Source organism: Antedon mediterranea, chromosome 2 (assembly GCF_964355755.1).
Source record: "Antedon mediterranea chromosome 2, ecAntMedi1.1, whole genome shotgun sequence".
NCBI classification, from domain to species: Eukaryota; Metazoa; Echinodermata; class Crinoidea; order Comatulida; family Antedonidae; genus Antedon; species Antedon mediterranea.
The window spans coordinates 13,399,557-13,419,115 of record NC_092671.1 but is presented as its reverse complement, the minus strand read 5'-3'; the positions used below and the strand labels follow the sequence as shown (position 1 = coordinate 13,419,115).

At 33.1% G+C, this 19,559-nt stretch overlaps 4 protein-coding genes across 5 annotated transcripts in view; all 4 read right to left on the bottom strand.

Moving 5' to 3' along the window:
* Nucleotides 1–1,034: 1,034 nt before the first annotated feature.
* On the bottom strand, nucleotides 1,035–4,953 carry LOC140039680 (carotenoid phi-ring synthase-like). The gene is made up of 8 exons (XM_072085297.1): nucleotides 4,840–4,953; nucleotides 4,463–4,579; nucleotides 3,679–3,834; nucleotides 3,235–3,387; nucleotides 2,957–3,079; nucleotides 2,586–2,734; nucleotides 2,358–2,443; nucleotides 1,035–1,969 (listed from the first exon to the last, which is right to left on the bottom strand). Exons 1-8 carry the CDS (start codon nucleotides 4,871–4,873, stop codon nucleotides 1,201–1,203), a joined length of 1,587 nt encoding a protein of 528 aa, XP_071941398.1. The 5' UTR covers nucleotides 4,874–4,953; the 3' UTR covers nucleotides 1,035–1,200.
* Nucleotides 4,954–5,402: 449 nt separating this feature from the next.
* LOC140039679 (NADPH oxidase 5-like) lies at nucleotides 5,403–9,536 on the bottom strand. Of its 2 annotated transcripts, XM_072085295.1 has the most exons (8): nucleotides 9,174–9,536; nucleotides 8,679–8,870; nucleotides 7,848–7,980; nucleotides 7,143–7,597; nucleotides 6,700–6,831; nucleotides 6,349–6,558; nucleotides 5,909–6,172; nucleotides 5,403–5,637 (listed from the first exon to the last, which is right to left on the bottom strand). In XM_072085295.1, the coding sequence occupies exons 3-8, from the start codon at nucleotides 7,963–7,965 to the stop codon at nucleotides 5,506–5,508; spliced, it is 1,311 nt and encodes a 436-aa protein (XP_071941396.1). In that variant the 5' UTR covers nucleotides 7,966–7,980; nucleotides 8,679–8,870; nucleotides 9,174–9,536; the 3' UTR covers nucleotides 5,403–5,505. The 2 variants fall into 2 exon arrangements, with proteins under 2 accessions (XP_071941396.1, XP_071941397.1); XM_072085296.1 differs by lacking the exons at nucleotides 8,679–8,870; nucleotides 9,174–9,536 and having other exon boundaries at nucleotides 7,848–8,133.
* A 104-nt stretch (nucleotides 9,537–9,640) lies between these two features.
* Nucleotides 9,641–11,943, bottom strand: LOC140039295 (NADPH oxidase 5-like). The gene is made up of 5 exons (XM_072084900.1): nucleotides 11,837–11,943; nucleotides 11,413–11,560; nucleotides 10,366–10,567; nucleotides 9,951–10,174; nucleotides 9,641–9,849 (listed from the first exon to the last, which is right to left on the bottom strand). The coding sequence occupies exons 1-5, from the start codon at nucleotides 11,933–11,935 to the stop codon at nucleotides 9,641–9,643; spliced, it is 882 nt and encodes a 293-aa protein (XP_071941001.1). The 5' UTR covers nucleotides 11,936–11,943.
* A 346-nt stretch (nucleotides 11,944–12,289) lies between these two features.
* The window catches only part of LOC140040468 (NADPH oxidase 5-like), a 47,542-nt gene continuing 40,272 nt past the window's right edge, over nucleotides 12,290–19,559 (bottom strand). Inside the window, exons 10-15 of the mRNA XM_072086440.1 lie at nucleotides 19,175–19,307; nucleotides 17,827–18,095; nucleotides 17,450–17,512; nucleotides 17,153–17,365; nucleotides 15,900–16,163; nucleotides 12,290–15,296 (exon numbers count right to left, since the gene is read on the bottom strand). Coding sequence (XP_071942541.1) covers nucleotides 15,165–15,296; nucleotides 15,900–16,163; nucleotides 17,153–17,365; nucleotides 17,450–17,512; nucleotides 17,827–18,095; nucleotides 19,175–19,307 — 1,074 coding nt within the window. The 3' untranslated portion in view covers nucleotides 12,290–15,164. The remainder of the gene's footprint in view (nucleotides 15,297–15,899; nucleotides 16,164–17,152; nucleotides 17,366–17,449; nucleotides 17,513–17,826; nucleotides 18,096–19,174; nucleotides 19,308–19,559) is intronic.

Below are 19,559 nucleotides of genomic sequence, written 5' to 3'. Positions count from 1 at the left end.
TGAAAAAGTAATGAAAAATTGGCTTTTCCTCAGTCTTACGAAGGGGACAAATAATAAATTAGGTTTCCTTATGTTATAAGTATGGAGTAATAAACGATTAGAAAAAAACATTGAAATCGATATAGTTAACAATTAATTATTGACATACTGAAACATAAATGAAGTAACTTGAATTGTGTGAAGGTCATTAATTTTTACGATGTTTAACTTCTTAAATAGAGGTTCAGAGGGCGTTCTAAATGGCGAAAAAGTTATTAAGCGAACGACACATTTTTGTAATATAAGAATTTTGTGTAGATTTGAAGGGTAATCGGCTGCCCAAATAATGTTGCAATATAATAAATATGGTAGAATAAACGGGTGGTTCAACCAGCAGACATATACACAAGATTCACATAAACAAAGTCTTATTACAAGTCTTTGAGAGTGGAGTTGTAGTTTTGTCCTTAGAAAAAATCCTGACATGTGACCGGACTTGAACTCAGGACCACTAGAGTAGTAGCCAAGCATCATAACACTCCAACCTTTCCAATTAAAGAACACCTTTGGTTGAGTTTGAATATAGTTTACCGGTATTGAGTTTCTTTACGTTTACGAGTTGAATTTACAACTGAAGCATTTCATAATAATTTATCCGGGGATTCAATTGTGAGCTTTCAATTTGACGCTTCACGAATTGTAAGCATACATTTGGATTAAGATGTTATTATAAGCTCGTAATGCATTCTCATATTGTTACTGGTTTATACCTCACTCATTAATTCCTTAGTACTTGCGTTGTGCTTGTTGATTATGCAAGTTGTGTTTTTTTACTAGGAAACACGGCGTGGTATATGGCATATAAATCTTCATTTTAATTCAAATAGGATATTGGATTTGATATTTTATTGTGAATTAAACAGCTATAGTATTAGCAATATCAACTCGCTCATTGTATTTTCCCCATTTTAAACAATAATGATGGAAATGGTAAGGATGCAATATGAAAATAAAGAAAATAAAATTAGGATTTTCTTTAAAATAATTGATTGCATTATTCATTGTTTTGATCATATTTAGACATTTTTAACACAATACTAAAGCATTATATATAATCTTAACGTTATTGACCTTAAGTAATACCATTGTGTTAGCACAATGTGTAATACAAGTGGTGGCATTATAATAGAAAACATCTGCATACATTATTAATTTTAAAAACTACACAATTCCTGGTCCGTCCAAATTGATAGATACAATGTTTGACTGCCTAACACCTTCTGACAATAATACATGATTTGCTGCTTGCCTGCCAGTGGTAACAGCTCTTTCCATCAGTGCCGATGGGAAATCAGTGTACAGCCAATCACCAGCAAAAGACAGATTCGGCAATTCGCACTCTTTTGGATAAGTTACAGTAGGTCGGAACTGATGTGTATTGATTTCAAACGAAGGAAAATCGTTTGCAGAATGTACATGGTAGGCTAAAATTTTAAAATCTTTTATATCTGGATATATTTCTTCTGCTGTTGGTCGGATTAAATCCCAGACTCTGTCGTCTGAAACGTCTCCGTAACTCCACGTATATAAATGGAATTCTAAAACAGACCCACCAGTCCTATTTGCCCATTCGGCATATGTTTCTTCCAATAGATTATACTGAACAATCAGATTAATTGGATGATGATGTGGTGTTTCTAAAATCTCTGGTTTATTTTGTAATTGTTTGTCAAACCATACACGCATTACTTTATACGGTGGTGACATGGGTAATTTTCCGACTTTTCTTAGCAAACAGTTAATTTTATTCCTTATTTGTTCATTATCATGATATTGTTTTTCTGTGGATTTTAGGATATTCTGAATAGAGTCCAAACTGGCAGCCATGATAACATGGTCAAATTGTTCGTTTGGAGTTGAACTTGTTGAAATAAATTTGCTCCCATCGTTATTCATAACAAGTTGTTCTACCTTTGTATTTAACTGAATTCTGAAGAAAAAAAAACATTAGTTTAGCACATTAACAAATAGGAATAGAGAATCCCTATTCTAAGACACTAAAATAAATTAGGACTTCTTTTATGTGAAGCTAAACAAGAACCATATATGTTTTAACATTACGGCTCAACACTATTCAGGGGAACACACCTATTAAGGGGACACTTTGTTGTGTGTCGAATGTGTCTCCTTGATAAGGATTCTACTGCTTTATAGTGTATTATTTCGCTTCCCTTAGACTTAACATATGCACTATCAAGATTACACTTGTTAGCACCTCTTGTATCCTCTTAGTCTTACCACCACCCTGTGGCAAACCAATCGTTTCCCCTATACAAAACACATCGTCAAAATAAATTTTTGAACATTCGTTTACTTACCGGACCCCATACGAAAGTAACAATTGAGTCCATGGTCCGATGACAGCGTCTTGGAAATTCTTTGTAGTTATTATTCTATGATCAGCCTACAAAAGGTCCAAGTGCATATAGGTTATTAAATCAACAGTCAATGATATAACAATTACAACAAAATAATTGTTGATAATTATAATGGTAAAATATGATCAATAAATAAGGTAAATGTTGAATTCGGCCTATTATGCTTACGCTCGAGTCACTTAAAAAGTATATTTGGTTATATGTTAGCATCTCGGCTGCACTAAAGATATCTCGACGATTAAGTGTCACGGATAGAATAGGCTTCATCAGTATATCGTAGAATGACTGTGGTACGTCTTTGTCCCTAGCCCACTCCTCTGCAAAATACATGAAATATAAATGAAAAATATTGAAATTAATTTAATGTTATCATTGATGGGTTGGTTGATTAAATTAATTATTTTTAATTATTAAACATGACAAATACCCACCAATTCTGACTATTTTAATACACTTACGTGGTAATAATATACACATACATTATTTATGGGATTATTCTCGAATTAAGATTTGTTTTCGTACTGTTCATTTATACTTACCAAGTGTAGTATTAGCATACTTTTCGAATATGGTATCATACTGGAAATAGGCAAGATCCACCAGAGATTTCACACTGTGTAATGCATCGGTCAGTTTCATATTTGGACTGCGGTGTATCAGACCTAAATGTAATTCAAACTTTCAATACATTTTCATAGGCCCTAATGCATTCATGATTAGCCCTAATAGGGCACGTGTCGTGGCTCAACCACGGTGGTTTATTTATTTTTTGTTATGTAAATATTGATCAAATAAATAATGGAATAATCTTTATTACCAAATAGATTTAATGGATATGGTCCTTTGCTGTAAATGCTCTCAGGTTCATAGTCCCTGAATATATAGTCCACAGCCTCCCATCTTCTGAAATTGGACTTCACTCCAAGCCTCTCCAAAATGTCATGTGATTGGAAATAGTTATTGAACCATGCTGAAATTAAAAGTGTGTCGGATTAGAAGAAGCAACATCATCTGCAGTGCGAGGATAGTTATAAGAAAACCCGAACAATAGATTAACGGCAGCCGTGCCAACAGGGTCATGCTTAATTTGTAACTTTGAGCAAGGCCATATTCGAGAATTACATTTTGAATATGGCGGCGATCCGATCGTACCTTGTATATTCGGAAAAAAGACCTATTAGATATGTTTTGGTATTGTTAATATAGTAAACCTGTACCAATGTAGGCTTTAAAAAAATTGTAATTTAGCTATTAATTTTACCATGAAAACCAGTCTCAATTGGCCATGTTTGGTTCAGTAACTTCACATCTTTCGTATGCAGTCTTCCGCCAACTACAGTATCGGCTTCCTTAATCGAAACATTGAAACCTCTTTCAGACAACTCTAATGCTGCTGATAAACCAGCAAGACCACCGCCTATTACCAAAGGAAAAGGTTTAGCCAATCATTGCCACCATTACTTACAAATCACGCAAATAACAGGCACTACACCACCAAGCACCACCAATAATATGGCCTAAAAAGCCCATCTTCTTTTCTTAAGCTGATTTTCCACTAGGCGAATTTGTTAGCGCGAATCGAAAGCGTTAGCTTATACGCATGCGTATTCATGTTTCCATCTTCCAAATCCCTATCTACGCATGCGTATAACCTGACGCATTCGATTCGCTCGAACAAATTCGCCTAGTGGAAAATCGGCTTTAGAAAAGTTTATATTTTGATTTTGATTAATTGTACATTTAGTACTCATTTCATTTTTTTAATTGATTTGTTTTATGGTGTAAACTGAAATGGGGTTGGATAATTCGGCAGTGATTTAGTTCAATCGACCCTGGTCTCCCAATTCAGTTTTTTTAAATGTACATATTGAAAAAGACCAAATAAACAATAACAAAAATAGGATTGGATACCGTTAGATAAAATTGGTACCACTGATAAAATCAGTACGTACCATTAATAAAAAAAAAATGTAAAAAAGTAATGGGTTTAAAAGCATTGAAGATTATTATATCGAATATATTACAGTATTAACAAACATACTTACCGATTACTAACACATTCTTTGTGACCTGGTCTGGTAGATTAGTAGGGTCATTTGGATTCACTGGTTTGATAACCCTGGGTGGTCGTGGGAATGCAACCCATGAGAACCAAAGTATTACTGTAAGTAAAAAACATTTTTACAATATGGTTTTAGTATCTTGTAGAATAGTGCACGGTAGTAATCTTGAAAATGTGCATAGTATTTGACACCGACAATATTAATACAAAGTATAAATAACATTAACTATTAAAACTTTCATCATTTAGTCATTAAAACAATAAACTAATCGTAACTGTAGCCTGGAAACTAACTTACTTAAATAGTATACAATAGATAGGTCTACATTATAACGTTTGATTAAAAATGCGTGTACGTACCAATTGCAAGTATACAAATCGTTCGATTCCTCATTGTAGATATTATGTAAGATGACAACCCAAAAAAATAAATTATAAAACTACCGGGTTAGTGAGAGCACACAGGTGTATCCTCAGCGTGTGTACGATCTCTATGGTGAGTGCTTAGTCTAGTGACATTCAAGTACGAACGACACTTTTGTGAGAAGCCTTTATAGAGGGCAGTATAAGCAATCAGAAACATTGAAACATAATCGATCTTGCCAACTTAACTTAATATTAGTAGGCGATTCCTAAGTAAAATGATGTTTTGGTTTTTAGTCGCGTACAACGCGGCTCTACAGCTCACTATGTCGGTCGGTCGGTCGGTCGGTCGGTCGGTCGGTAAACACTAACTTAAGCACGCGACTGCAGCCATGTATATGTCCTTGTCAGTTTTCACTGAATTGCTTCAGTCTTCCTGCCAAAATCGGACAAAAAAAAATCTCTCTGTCATTGCATTGTAATCTTTATTCAATATAATAAGGCCTATAATAATTATTTAATTTATATTCACTTTTTTTAGTTAGGCCTAAGGTTTTACACATATTTCTTGATTATTATAAACAATTAGGACCGCTTTGTATAAGAAACCATGCAAATTATTCAAGAATAAAATATACTAAACATTTATTTTATTTATTCTATTCAAAATATCTCTTTGCAGAACAAAAATCCACAATTTTGTGCGTGTAACTTGATTGTGTTTGCCAATACGGTTGGACCACAGAAAAACACCTTAACTTTACCAGTACGTTTCTTCTTGATTGACAGCATCAACTATATAAAAAAGAGTCGTAAACTTAAGATATTCCGAAAGTTTCCTTGGGCACAAGTAGATAACGTAAATAAAGAAATGGAATTTAACGTTACTAAATTAGCACAAACATCGTTAACATTTTGTATAATTAAAATTATACCCCTTTCACATAGCCGTTTTGTATGGTGTGTGGTGTGGAGTGTGTAGACTTTGGAGTTTAAGGCGATGTGAAAAGGTATTATTAATCAAGAGCAAGCATTTCTAATTAAAAGAGAATAAAAGAATATTGACCTCTTCCCAGTTTGGTCGTCCAATTTTAGTTCTTGTCTTCAGTCCAGTGATTACGTCACCAGTATCTTGGTGACACATGCGATCTAGGGCCATCTGCAGTGCAAGGTCACGAGTATCATCTTTGTGTGGTTGTGAGGTCATGTACAAGTGGATTGTGAGAAAGTCTGAGAAGACCGTCTCTTGTTGTTGATGCTCCAGTTGAGTTAGCAACCCAACAAACCATTCGAAAGATTTAGAGTCACGATTTATCCAAATAAAATCAACCTGTAAGGAGAACACATATTTTCGTACATATTAATTGATGAGAATGGGAAACCCAATGTTGACGAAGATGAGATGGGCAACACCACTCCAAGGGCAGCAAGGATAAAAAACAAGATGTGTCACCAACTGAAAACATCTGAAGGGAAAGACCCAAGAGAACGGAAGTACCACTCTACCTTTTTTAAACGGTTTAAATACCGGAGTTTTCCATTTAGCCACGTATAATTGCATGAAGGGCATGTTGACTTAGAATTACGATAGCGATGTAAAATACTGTATAGTATCGATGCAAATGGTGTAACCCCGATACCGGTAGCGACAAGAACGGCGTGATCGGTCTCAAACACACGACAAGATTGAGTTGCATACGGCCCGTCAATGTACACCTACAGAAAATGAAATAAGATGTAAAAGACAAGAAGAGAGTAGTTGATTCAAAGATAATGAAATAGAGTTACCGCAGTGGTTACATAACCTATACATTAAGAACATGCACGTTAATTGTATTTAATAAGTGCTCAAAATACCCTTAGTTTTTCAGCATCGTCAGATATTTTCGATACAATGTTGATTTCATTGGTATTTAAATCACAACTGGTTTGCGTTGAAATAGAATGTCGAATACTTTTGCTTTTCCATGTCGAATCCCTTGAATTGTGCTGCAACAACAATATTACACAATATACAGATAAATAATTATTGTGCATTATGTTCAAAGCATTTGTTGATCAGTTCAAGATCATTATCCACTTACATGGTTTAACATTTTACACTCGAGTTAAACGATATTATCCTACTTAGAATATTATCTCCAAAATAGCCTACTGTTGAGGTATTTTGACCGAATATCAAGCTTTCTCAATTTATTCAGGTTTAGATTGTTCACATATTTCGTCAAGTTACAATGTTTAAACATATTGATATTTGATATTAACAATTTCTTTGATTCATCATATTATCTTAAGCTTACATATAATTTCCTACGGTCTGACACATTCTCCTTTTTAGTATAGATGACGTCCTCTTGAACCTCATCCTCAATCATAAGTAAAGTTTCTTGTCTTCTGAGCTCCTCAAGCTTTTCTTGAGCGGAACAAAGTCCTGTTACCTGACAATATCCCGGTGGTTTTTGCCGAGCTTCTCCTGGTTGTCGTACCGGTCGTATTACGTCGGTGACGGTTCGTTCGTTCTCGGCCTCATTTATTTTTTCTAAGGTGGGTGTTGCACGAATTGAGGAAGTACTTCTACGTCTAACCCTCATAACAGTGGGACCAGATTCAGCTGGATTATTTGACTTACTTGTTGTTTTTTCGGTCTGTTCTACTCTGAAGTTGTCTACCATTTGCTCTCCTTTACGAGCCTCGAAAAACTTGTACAAACTCTTTGTCCAATCACCCAATGTGCGAATGTGACACGATATTGTCGCTAAAGAAAAAGAATAGTACTGTTAACAAGAATGCTATAGTACAGAAAGGAAATAGCGTACGTATCTGTGAATAGGCCTATTGAAATATAACATATTCTTTTCAAAACTGGTGCAGTTCAACATCTTTAAATTATCCACCATATCATATATATTATCGGAACACAGTGCTCTTTAGTATTAGGTTATATTTTACGTTGCGCTATAATTACGTCTAGATTTAGATATCGTTGATACTAAATATTCAATTACCATCGTCGTCGGGAGAGCTGCTAATCGTAAACGGATGCCATTCATATTTCTGAAGAATCGGTATGTGTAGAAATACGTAGTCTCCAGGATTAAACACAAAATTACGATGTCTAGTCATCTTTAAATGAACAACCTAAAAAAACCAAAAAAAAACCCGTCATTTACCCGTACAAGTTGACTTCTTTCGCCAATAATTATTAACTTGACAACTTACCCAAACTCCATGTCGATAAATGTGATTCGTTTGTTTTTAGTAATATGTTTATACAATTGAGCTTAAATTGGTCCTATTTCAAAACTATAGAATAATCCAGGGGCTTATGTCATTTTGTAGGCTTTTGATGTTAATTGTCGGCACCAACGTTTTTCTGACTCAGAATTGAACAAGAAAAACTTTGGTGCCATTTTTTCGACCATGGTAAGTGGCCGCCATTTTGATTTCAAAATGGCGGACTAACTTTAACAAAAGTTTTCTCTTCATCCTTCCCAACCCCCAAATCCCTTACTCTTTTTTTAAATATGCAAATTAGTTTTAGAGAGGAAAGTGATTGGACCATAGGGGAATTAAATCCTCTGTGATTGGACAATGGGACAACTCATGAATATTTATGATTATTTTTACCCTTAAGTTTTACCCTTAAATTAAGTGTTTTCCTTAGGTAAGTGAATCCCTTAACTCATTTGTGAATACCCCTTAAGTGTTTCCCTTTGTTAAGGGAATTCTTAAATTTTATTATAATTTATTTTATAATTTTTTCCCTTAGCCTAAGTGAGATTGGTGAATACGGCCACTGGACTAGAATGTGTGTATGGCTCATTTCAGTAACTTACCCCGTTAGGAAGCAAATGAACCTCTTCGGCGTAAGTTAATCCATACCGTAGTCGCTTCAATAACTCACTACTCCATATCTTTTCCAAAACAAACAATGTTCCAGGAATTACAAAAAACTTCCAAAACCTAGGCCCATGTAGTATCAGAATTGTAACAAAAGGCAGGTAGAACAGATGGCTCAAGAAGAAAATCTATAGTGGAGAAAAAAGGACACAGGACGCAATTACGTTTAGATGTTTGTTCAGACATTCATTTAAAGTAACAAGTGTAGTGCAGAGAACCGTGAATATATTTTCATTTGCCATAACCTAGGTTGAAATTCTTTTATTAAATAAACAAAACGGGATTTTCTACGTGACTAAGTAATTGTAATTACCAAAGATTCGTAATACTTAGTACATTTCTAATCTTATGACCTATCACTATATGTGACGTGTGAATATAAATACAACTAATTAATTAAATATATTTCAAATAAATTAAAGAAAGATTACATGAAAATGGGATTGGCGTATAAAGTCCAGTGATCCAACGACGAGAATAAAAAGACACAAGGATAACACCCATCCAGTAATGTAAGCACTGTGCTTGATATAACCTACTCCTGCTTTTGTAGTGAATAACACGTCAAAAACCCCAAGTTCATTTTCCGATGATTGTGCCACTGTAACTAGAAAAGAGAACAACCAAAAAACAACCGTTTAATAATAATAATATCCTGGATTTATATAGCGCCTAATGTTGCGCTGAACATTATATTACCCCAGTCATTTTTTTTTTCAAACGCGTATAGAACCATACTCCCATAATGCCGGTAGTAATAAGCGCAAAGTTTCGCTTCATTTAACCGAGTTCCCATTGATACACCTAGGTGTATCATTCTATTGCTATGGCAAACCACTATTGCCACTATTTGTAGTATTTTTTTTTTGTTCTAAGAAAAACACTGCTGCCTGTTAGACTACATGCCTGCATTTCCAATATGAGCGCCTGTGTGGACTATTGAATACAACGCAACTAATACACCAAGCATCTTGTGGAACATCTGAAAATTATCCATCGGCAAATATTTCGCCATCCAAGTTCTTCGTAACAGGGTCCACCAGTACCGCAACATGAATATGATTACCAGTGTAACAGCCAGATTCAAAGAAGCCCCACAACCACGAGCTGAGGAAACATAAGTCATTTTATTTTTGAAAGACAACAAAAGGCTTTCACATGTTTTATTTTATAACACATCTCTTACCTACAATCTCTTCTATACTTACCTACAATTACAAACCAGTTGCTTTCTCTGTATTTCCATCCTCCATAGACAGTCATGAATATATTAAGCAAGAAAATCAGTAGGAACATCAAAATCTTTCTTATATTGTAACTGATATACTTATAAGAACAGAAACGGCGAGGAAGTTTGAATGGTAACCTGCGTGTCCGAGTTTTCCTATTTGCTAGCGGCTTAGTGGATGACACAAGTTGGTTCTCTTGAAGACTAAAAGTAAAGATTTTGTTGTAAGCATGGAACATTATCTAAAAAAAAACGTTTGGTTTTACTTTTTGGGCAATCTGTCGTCTTTGAAGATTGAGCAGAATGTAATTTTACTTATTTCGAGTGAATTTTCAGGCAAATGGCTTTAATCTCTCTCCACTTTTCTCTACAAATGAAACAATTTTGTACATTACCTCATGATAACAGACATTAATGCTTTGTTGTCTTCTATTTTCACGATCACTTCTTCAAAAGACACTAAATTTGTATTTCCAAGACTTGTGAAAATGGAACTAGCAACTGAGTGTGTTTGTGAACATGTAAGTCCAGACGATTGAACATCGGCCCACAGTTTCAGATACTTGTGTAGCGCAGGCATTGTTAACAGACCAGTACCTGTAAAGAATACATGAACATATCACGGTGTACCATTCCTTTAAAACTACAATGTCGATTTTGTTATTGTGAACGTTATTGTTTATATACAGTATAAAATGTATTTCGGATTAGGCAAGAACAAAAATCATCTTCTTTGGGATTTAGTATATATGCGAGACCTCTAACCCATACAGAATGTTTGACCAAACTAATATTAATTGTCCGGAATTAAAGTCAGGTAATTAAACACATATGCTGGTTTACTCATTTCTTCGTGCGTTATCTTTAGTTACAATATCGATTATATGCCTATTTGTTTGATATTTGTAATGGTAGAAACTTGATTCAAGATTGACATTGTTGCGAAATGTAGCAAGTTCAAACAGCACTTGATTGACTAGATAGATAACACGGGTTGAAATGCGTACTTATACTCAAGTATCTCCAATTCACCGTAAAAGGATAAATACACTGTAACCTTTAATGATGTACAGCTTCATCCTTGATTTATCTACTGTATTAGAAATTATGACAAAAGAATACTTTACACGTGATTGTGGTGGAATCCGTGAATTTGGAGATAATGTTTAATTTATGTATTACCGTACATACAGTTAAGCATTATAAAAGCAGCACAGATTATGAACTCAAAAGTCATCACGAACTGTTGAGATGACCACGATAACAAGTGTAAAATGCAACAACACCGGTCTCAATACAATATTAGAGGAATTAAAACAAAAGAGTTTTCATAAATAAAGCAATCGATGCACATTAATCAACACTGATGCGCTTTGTATTCTTATTTGTAAAATAACTTGATGCGTCAGATAAAAATTGTGCACGTAATTCTAAATACGTACCTTCAACATCAGTGACTTCAAAAATATATCGTAGTTTTTTAATTGGTGGCAACGACTCGAATTCACCGATGTACTGAACCACACTCGATAACCTCAACCAACCATCTCCATTTTTGTCGAAATACTTGAACAAACATCTTGAAAAGCTCTATAAAATTACAAACAATACAATATAGTAGAAACTATAATTATATATATTCACCTGGATGGATACCGGTGGTGTATCCCGCTGATATTGCGTGATGTTCGCCTTACTATTGATTTCGGTTTGGCGGTTGATATTTAGCCTCTATCGAACTATTTGAACCAGGTGGCATGGGCGTTAACAGCACTGATGAGCGACATTTCTAAGATGAACATTTGGGAGAAAAGTATGCCTATCTGTAAATTTTAGGCCTACTTAATGATGAACGTGTTCACTTACCTCATCAAAGGGCACGGCACTACAGAACTCATCGACATCAACCTGCCTGCTGTACAGTGCAGTTGCCAGGCAGTATTCTTGTACATGAGAACTGAACATACTTTCCACTGGCTAACATTCCGAAAGACGAACTATTGTGAACTGTCAACCTTTCTAAGTGTGGAATTTTGTTTCGCTTATTGAAGCACTTGTATGCAAATCGCTAAGGTACTTCGTTGCTTCATACTACAAATCATTCCGACATACCATTTTCTTGTTTGTTTGGTCGAATGCATTTGCGATGCGACACCAAACTAGGCTATATCTGTCGCACTAAGTTACTAAGTTTGTAGGCCTACTTAGCACACACAACAATTGGTTCTGATTTTATAATAATACAATAAAACATGTTTCAAGACAAAGGATTAATCCTTTTCTTTATTTCATATTATTAGATAAACCATAAAAGAAATGTAATTCATTATACATGAAACCAAAAATAATATAAAAGTACATAACGAGAAACGATACATTAAGTAAACTGTGTTATGGAAGGCACAACGATAGAGCAAAATAACTTATTTAGAACTTTAATGCAGGCCTATATTTCTGTAGCAGCTAATTAAGTTATGTAAGTCAATATATTATCTGTAAACCTGCACTTAATATGTGCTTTATTGGCTATAGAGTATACGAGTAGGCCTAGTAGTGTTTTTCTTGGTTTCTTACTTACAAATCCCATGTTCTGGGTTCAAATTTGACACAGTATTTGGAATTTGTCTTACTATATACCAAATTAGTTTCACTTTTAAGCCTACAAAGCATTTATTGTCTTTGCTGTTAAAAATAGGCCTATACATATATATTCATTTAATTTCCATAAACAGTCACTCAAATAAAATCAATATTTTTTAAAAGACCACTCAATCGTTCCCCCGATGACCGTCAATAGTCATGAGACTAAATATCAGATCTCCAATTATACGAATTTGATAAATCGCGGTAAATGTAAAGGAGGCGCCAGCAGTACCCTCCAATAATTTGACCTAACTAATACTTAACACAACTAAAATGGAACTGTTTAATATGTCATTGTAAAGAGCACCACTCTATTAAAAAGTCTTTGATCATATCTTAAACATTAACCTAAATATAAAATGTATTGTTTGAAGGGTTAGGTGGTGGTTGGTTGACGAGACGTATTTAATCGTCTCGTTACCCGACCACCATCATTCAACAATTTCTAACAACACATTATTAGACTATAAAAAGGTAAGATAATCTACATAAAATGTACACAAAATTGATTATAATGGAGATATACACCGTTTCTCTCACCACACTAAACGTTTGAAAGACTTAACCCATCGTTATCTTGCCATTTAGGCCTATTCCAGGTGACTAATGCTAAATACGTGCATGATGTACAAGATTATATATTTATTTAACACAATAATTGTTATTATAAAAGATATTCAAAAGTTTACACATTTTGTTAATTTAATTTATTCATCTACTTCCGTACAATTTTGACTTATAATAGATTGTACGATAAGCATGTTAATGATTTATAAGATTTTTTTTTTGATAAAACAAAGAAGAAAAATATGCCAAAAAGTCCATAAAAACAATTACTTTAATCGTTTAAACTATTAAAATGATTCTACTGCATTTGTTTGTTACTGTTTTATTGCTTATGACGTCACTGTTGATATAGTTTTTACATTGTGTATGTCAAACTTTGCTATATGCAAAATATTGGTATGCATATTTACATTTATTATCTATGTTGGTTATTGATATCATTACAACTTTACATCATATATATTAATTTAATTAATTGTCAACAAAAATAGATAGGCCTGAATAATTGTTTCTATTAGTATTTTAGTAAAAATTACGTTTGAACAAGGATAATGGTTTAGAATTGGATTCAATTTCACTGAATGCGTGGTTGCTGTGTGATGTCGTATACGGTCGCTTTGTATGTCTCTGTACTGTCAGTCTGTACTGTCGGTTACATTTCATGTCTTTGGTAAAGCATTGTGAAATCGAAATTAATTATTAAATTTTAATTTTAATTGTATAACTAAAGTAGGTCTATGGCCAATGTATAATCTCAATGAACGAGTAGTATTATATCTTAGGTCCGTTTATTTATAAAATAATAATTGAAAATAAACCTTCAATATTTTGATATAAACGTGTATTACGTAGAAAATCCAGAACCTGTCTTAAACGTGGCAGACGTTGGCGTTTTGTCAAATATCTTTCTACACTGTTCTGATTTTCTCTCACTCACGCCAACCCATTTGTACTTAAGTGACGTAACTAACCTTCTAATAGAACATACAGTTGATAGAAAAGGTTCTTTTCTTCTTTCCCGCATATACTAATATTAAAGCTATAACCGTTCACTGCACTGCTAATGCCATAATATAAATAAAAGGCACAGAATATCAACGCTTAAAATCTAATCAAAAATACAAAACCCACGTTATTGTGTTCTTAATATACTCTTCGATATTTATATTTGGAAATGTATGAATGTATTGATAGGTATGAATTAATATTAAGTCTAATGCATTCTTAACTATATATAATTATTTGATAAAATTTACTTCTTCTCATGAATTATTTACTAAACACTCCTATATACAGCAGTATTAAAAGTACCGGTATTGCATTGCTGATAATGTTAAACCTTTTTTGTTCTGTATTTTCCAGAATCATTCAGGAATATTTTACTCCTAATATACTCTAAAACATATTAAATTGAGGAAGACCTGTTTATCCATAACAGATACTATACTGTATATCACTCTGACTCTCATACTCGTGCATATTTTTTCCTCTTAAAACAACGTTCAATCTTTATACTATAAATGTCAATATAAATTCAAAAATACAAAAACTTTCATTATAATTAGGAAACCTTATTTACCTTCTTTTGACGAATTTATTACAGCTATATGTACACAATATAATTATATAGGTGGAATATTAGTAGTTATTTATAAAACGTTTTGGTCAGTAGTAACAACATCTTTAGACTATCATTAAACCCGTTCTAAAAACACTCAAAAACCCCAACATAACACTAACCGACTAACAAAAATCACTTGAAAAAACCTTGATTTTAATCTACCAAATTATCATATAAATTATCTTAAATAATAATAATAAATTTTAAAAACTTGCTGATTATACTGACTCCCTTTCCAAACCCGAAGGAAAGGGAGAAATATAATCGTGTTTATGAAAATAAATGCGACGATAACTTCTTGAATTACCAACATAAGCAAAGCAATCTCTCAAACAACGCAATAACTACCTTGCTCTTTGATCTTTAAAAGTTTTCTTTGTGAAATTCAAAATGAAACATGCTGCAATATTTTTTTAACGTCTTGGCAAGGGCTGGTGATCCGCAGAAAAATACTCGAACTTTTCCTTTGTTCTCACTTGCGATTTTTGACATAACCTGTAAAAACACAAATGTATTGCGTTGTTACATCGGTATTATGGTCATCATGACATCATTATAATATTCGCCATAATCATCAGCATTTTTATCATTACCACTATCCATTAATCACTATCTTTCTTTATTGGTATCTAGCTCCTTCATCATGATCTGTATTAGTTTCTCCACCAAACCCTATCATCGTCAGCCTTAAAAATTATTAAGTTATGAACTGAATCTACATTCATAAGAATTTACTAGGGCTTGAGTAATTATATTTAATCCTGGAAACCAACGTTACTTTTTTTTGTCTTGTGTGGGGTCGTCCCACTTTTATTATAATACTCTGTTTTATACGTATATATATTATATATAAAAATATAAAAATAAACCAACGTTACTACTGTATCCAAGAATGTCTTTTATTTCATTTATTAAAAAAAGATGATATAGGAGCCTTCGATTTTCGACGACGGTCGACTATGACCTACGGGTCGATGTGCCGTCGGTTGCCGACTGGACCTCGAAACCATCAAAACTGTAACTGGAATATAGTGAGGAAGCACACCCCTTTACCTAACTTCAGCGACATTTTTATGCGTATTTACAAAGAACACTTACCGCTTTCCAGTCGGGTCTTCCAGGCTGTGTTCTTGTTTTCAGTCCTGTTATCAAGTCTCGGTTGTCCTTCTGATGCATAATGTCTAGCGCCATCTGAAGTCCAATACCTTTCATATCAGTTTTCTTTAAAGCCGACGTCATATACATCTGTAACTCTAAGAAACGATCGAATGGTTTGCTTGCCTGTTCCATTTCTAGTTGTGTTAACAGACTTATAAACCATTCAAACGATTTTTGATCACGATTTATCCAAATAAAGTCCACCTGCATTGATAAAAAATGAGTGCAAGTTAATATACATTCCTACCAATCGTTTTATTGTTACCTTTACACATTATAGTCCCACATCTACCTTAGCTACATTCAATTATATTGTTAACCGATTAATAAAAATTAAGCTTTTAAAAGAATTAAACAAAAAAAAATTGCAATACACATAATTGATTTACAAAATGTAACTTGAAAAAGACTGAATGTTCCATTCTTTTTTTTAAACAGTGTTACAAATTTAAGCTTTTAAAAGAATTAATACAATCGAATTCTATTAATTATTAATGCTGAAATAAAATGTTCCATATTGTTAATTTCGGTGATTCTTCACGCCTACTAATAACATTAACAGACGGATATTTCAAACTGCGGTATCTATGAATAATAAATAATAAAAGCATCAAGGTGTCTTTCTAATGAAGCGATGCTCTGTTTAAATGTGTTTACAATCAATCAAATATAATGGGTATTTGAAGCGGTATGTTTCGTATTGAGACAAAAAATACAGTTGCAAACGGAATTATCACGTAGGCCATCGCGTATGCGTTGAACGCTATGTTTGTCGCATTTCAGGTAAATGTCATAGTAATTTGTTGTCTCTCTACTTAAATTATTATGAATGACCTTATTTAGACCTGTTTTTTAAAAAGATAATGCGTATTATAGATGTTATAATAATAGTGTTGAAAGTATTACTGTAAGGCGCTAACTTATGACTTAAATATTTTTAATACTATTACTTTCTCTACTCATAATTAATTCAGGGCGCATCTTTGTTAAAATCGGAGAGCTAATAATTATGACAAACATTTAGTTTAATTAAGAACACAATCTTTAGTTGGAAGAAACCAGTACAATATCTTCCTTGGAGGGTTTAGGTTCAAATAAATGTTAAAATTATTATAAGTAGATTATCAACAATGATACAATTATTATTATTAAGATTAAGATTAAAGATACAATACAAAAGATTCTAACCAGACCTTTTTCAATCTCATATTAGCGGCAGCAAGCGTTTCATCTAACCAGCAATGCTGGCAACTTGGACACGTGCGTGTTGATAGCTTATGCCTATACATGACGCTTTGGAGGATTGACGCAAACGGAGTTACGCCTATACCAGCACCAATTAACACAGCGTGATCTGATTGAAATATTCCTCTAGTCGGCGTTCCATACGGCCCATCAATAAAAACCTGTTAAATTATAAATATATTTTATAGTTGGTATTATTATGTTCGATTTATGATACAACTTCCAATAATCGAAAGTATACTCACTCTTATTTTTGGTAACCCATTGTTTTTGTTATTATTCTTGTTTTGTTTTGGTGACGATTCATTCTGTGAAAAGAAATGTTTATCTTTTTGTTTTCTGTATTCATAGTATCAGGTATTTCGTGTATTTTTTTTAGACGGGGTTTTGACTTAATATTAGTTAAAAGATTAATTTTTGTTGGCACAAATGGCGTTTCCTATGTGTACTACTTCTTCAGCTTTTGTTTCAGACAAACATCTAAAAGCCTCGAAATGACTACAGACTTAAGGCAAGTCTTTATTTGTATATCTGTATTAAAAAGGATATTGTATTCTCCTCCACTAATAGTGCTTTTGTGCAAATAAGGAATAATTAAACTGAAACTAAAACGTTTGAATACCTTTTTGTGTTTACCGTTTCCCATATGCGTTATTATCTTCCCACCTGAAGGGTCACTTACAACCACTTCTGTACCCGACTGATCTCCGTCAATATTCACCATCTCTACGAATACTGGTTCGTCAATTTCCAAAGCTCTGTTGGAATGACACACATTTTTTCTGTGTGCTTGTCTTGCTGCTTCCTTTTCTTCTTTTATACGCTGCTCAAAAAAACTATAAAGTCTACAAGTCCAGTTTCCAGCTGATCGAACGTGAACGGATAGGGTACCTGAGAACAAATACAGTGTTTATTTAAGATAAAAATGAAAACAAAATACACATTTAGTTGTTTTTACTGAATGTTCAACATTTCTTTCAGACTAATATAGTAAATGAAAGGTAAAAGTTCGTACTTCAATGTTATCAATGCATGGAATTGCGTGATGTTAGTATGGATAAAAGTATATATTTTGGGAAACATCATTATTGAACATCATATGACTTGAATATATTTGATTCTAAAAGTTCAAAAGTACATCTTCAAAGACTATATCCAAACAAAAGTACGCCTTTATCTTTTGGAAATATACTGGAAATAACATTTCTATATTTAAATATGTTGAATTAGGTTTCTCTGACGGTGTATTATGTCTTAAATTAGAGTTTAAAGTTTCCCTATAAAATCTCTTTACAATTCTACCATGACCAAGTAATTTCTCATTGGAAGCTAGTTACAGTACACTCTTCAATCTATAACTCCAAAGGACTGTTATGACTTTATATAAAATAAACAATCTAGAATAGTTATTAGCATGACTGGTTACATTAAATACAGCAAAAGTCAAGCGAGACATCTTCCATTGTAATTATTTATCTAACCGCTACGGAATGTTGTTTCAGAAAGCTAACAGCAACACTAAGTTGCTTAGTTAAATTATGAAAATTAACTTCGGTTTAATGGCAAGCTTACTAACCACACTATGTGAGCAGTTTACATCATTATCAGTTTGTGTCGTTTTGCTTATACGTTACTGTTTAGAAGTTTATTAATATGAATGATATTTCCGAAATAAAAAGAAATTGAATTGAATTTACACCTGGACATTGTTTTCTGATAATGTATTAACATATTCATACAATTTAGACAATGTATATATATATATATATATATATATATATATATATATATATATATATATATATATATATATATATATATATATATATATATATATATATATATATATATACCTTTAAGTTCTTACAGAGCTGAAACTTAATTTTACACCGATTACAATAACATACTTTTAAATTCAAATCTCTATAATTATCTTTTGAAAGCTTCACAATGGATTTTTGTTTTGTTACCTGTTTGTTCAGGGGGACTGCTAATCGTAAATGGATGCCATTCATATTGAGCTATGGCGGGAATTTGCAAAAATATGTAGTCGCCTGCTTTGAAATGGAACCGTGGTGGACGTGTCATCACTAATTGTGTTACCTAAGAAACAAAACATTCTGTTATTCTAAACACATCACAATATATTTACTCAAGATTGCATTTAACGTACTCAGAACAGCGCCATCTGCTGTTGGTTCATATCTAAAACAGTAATTACTTATTATAATTTAAGATTTTAATAGTTCCCATTGTCAATTAGGCACAGACAATCATTTGGACTGATCACCTTAAACATAAACACACGGGAAATAATTCAAAAGGTAAATCAATATATGTTTCCTTATACATGCC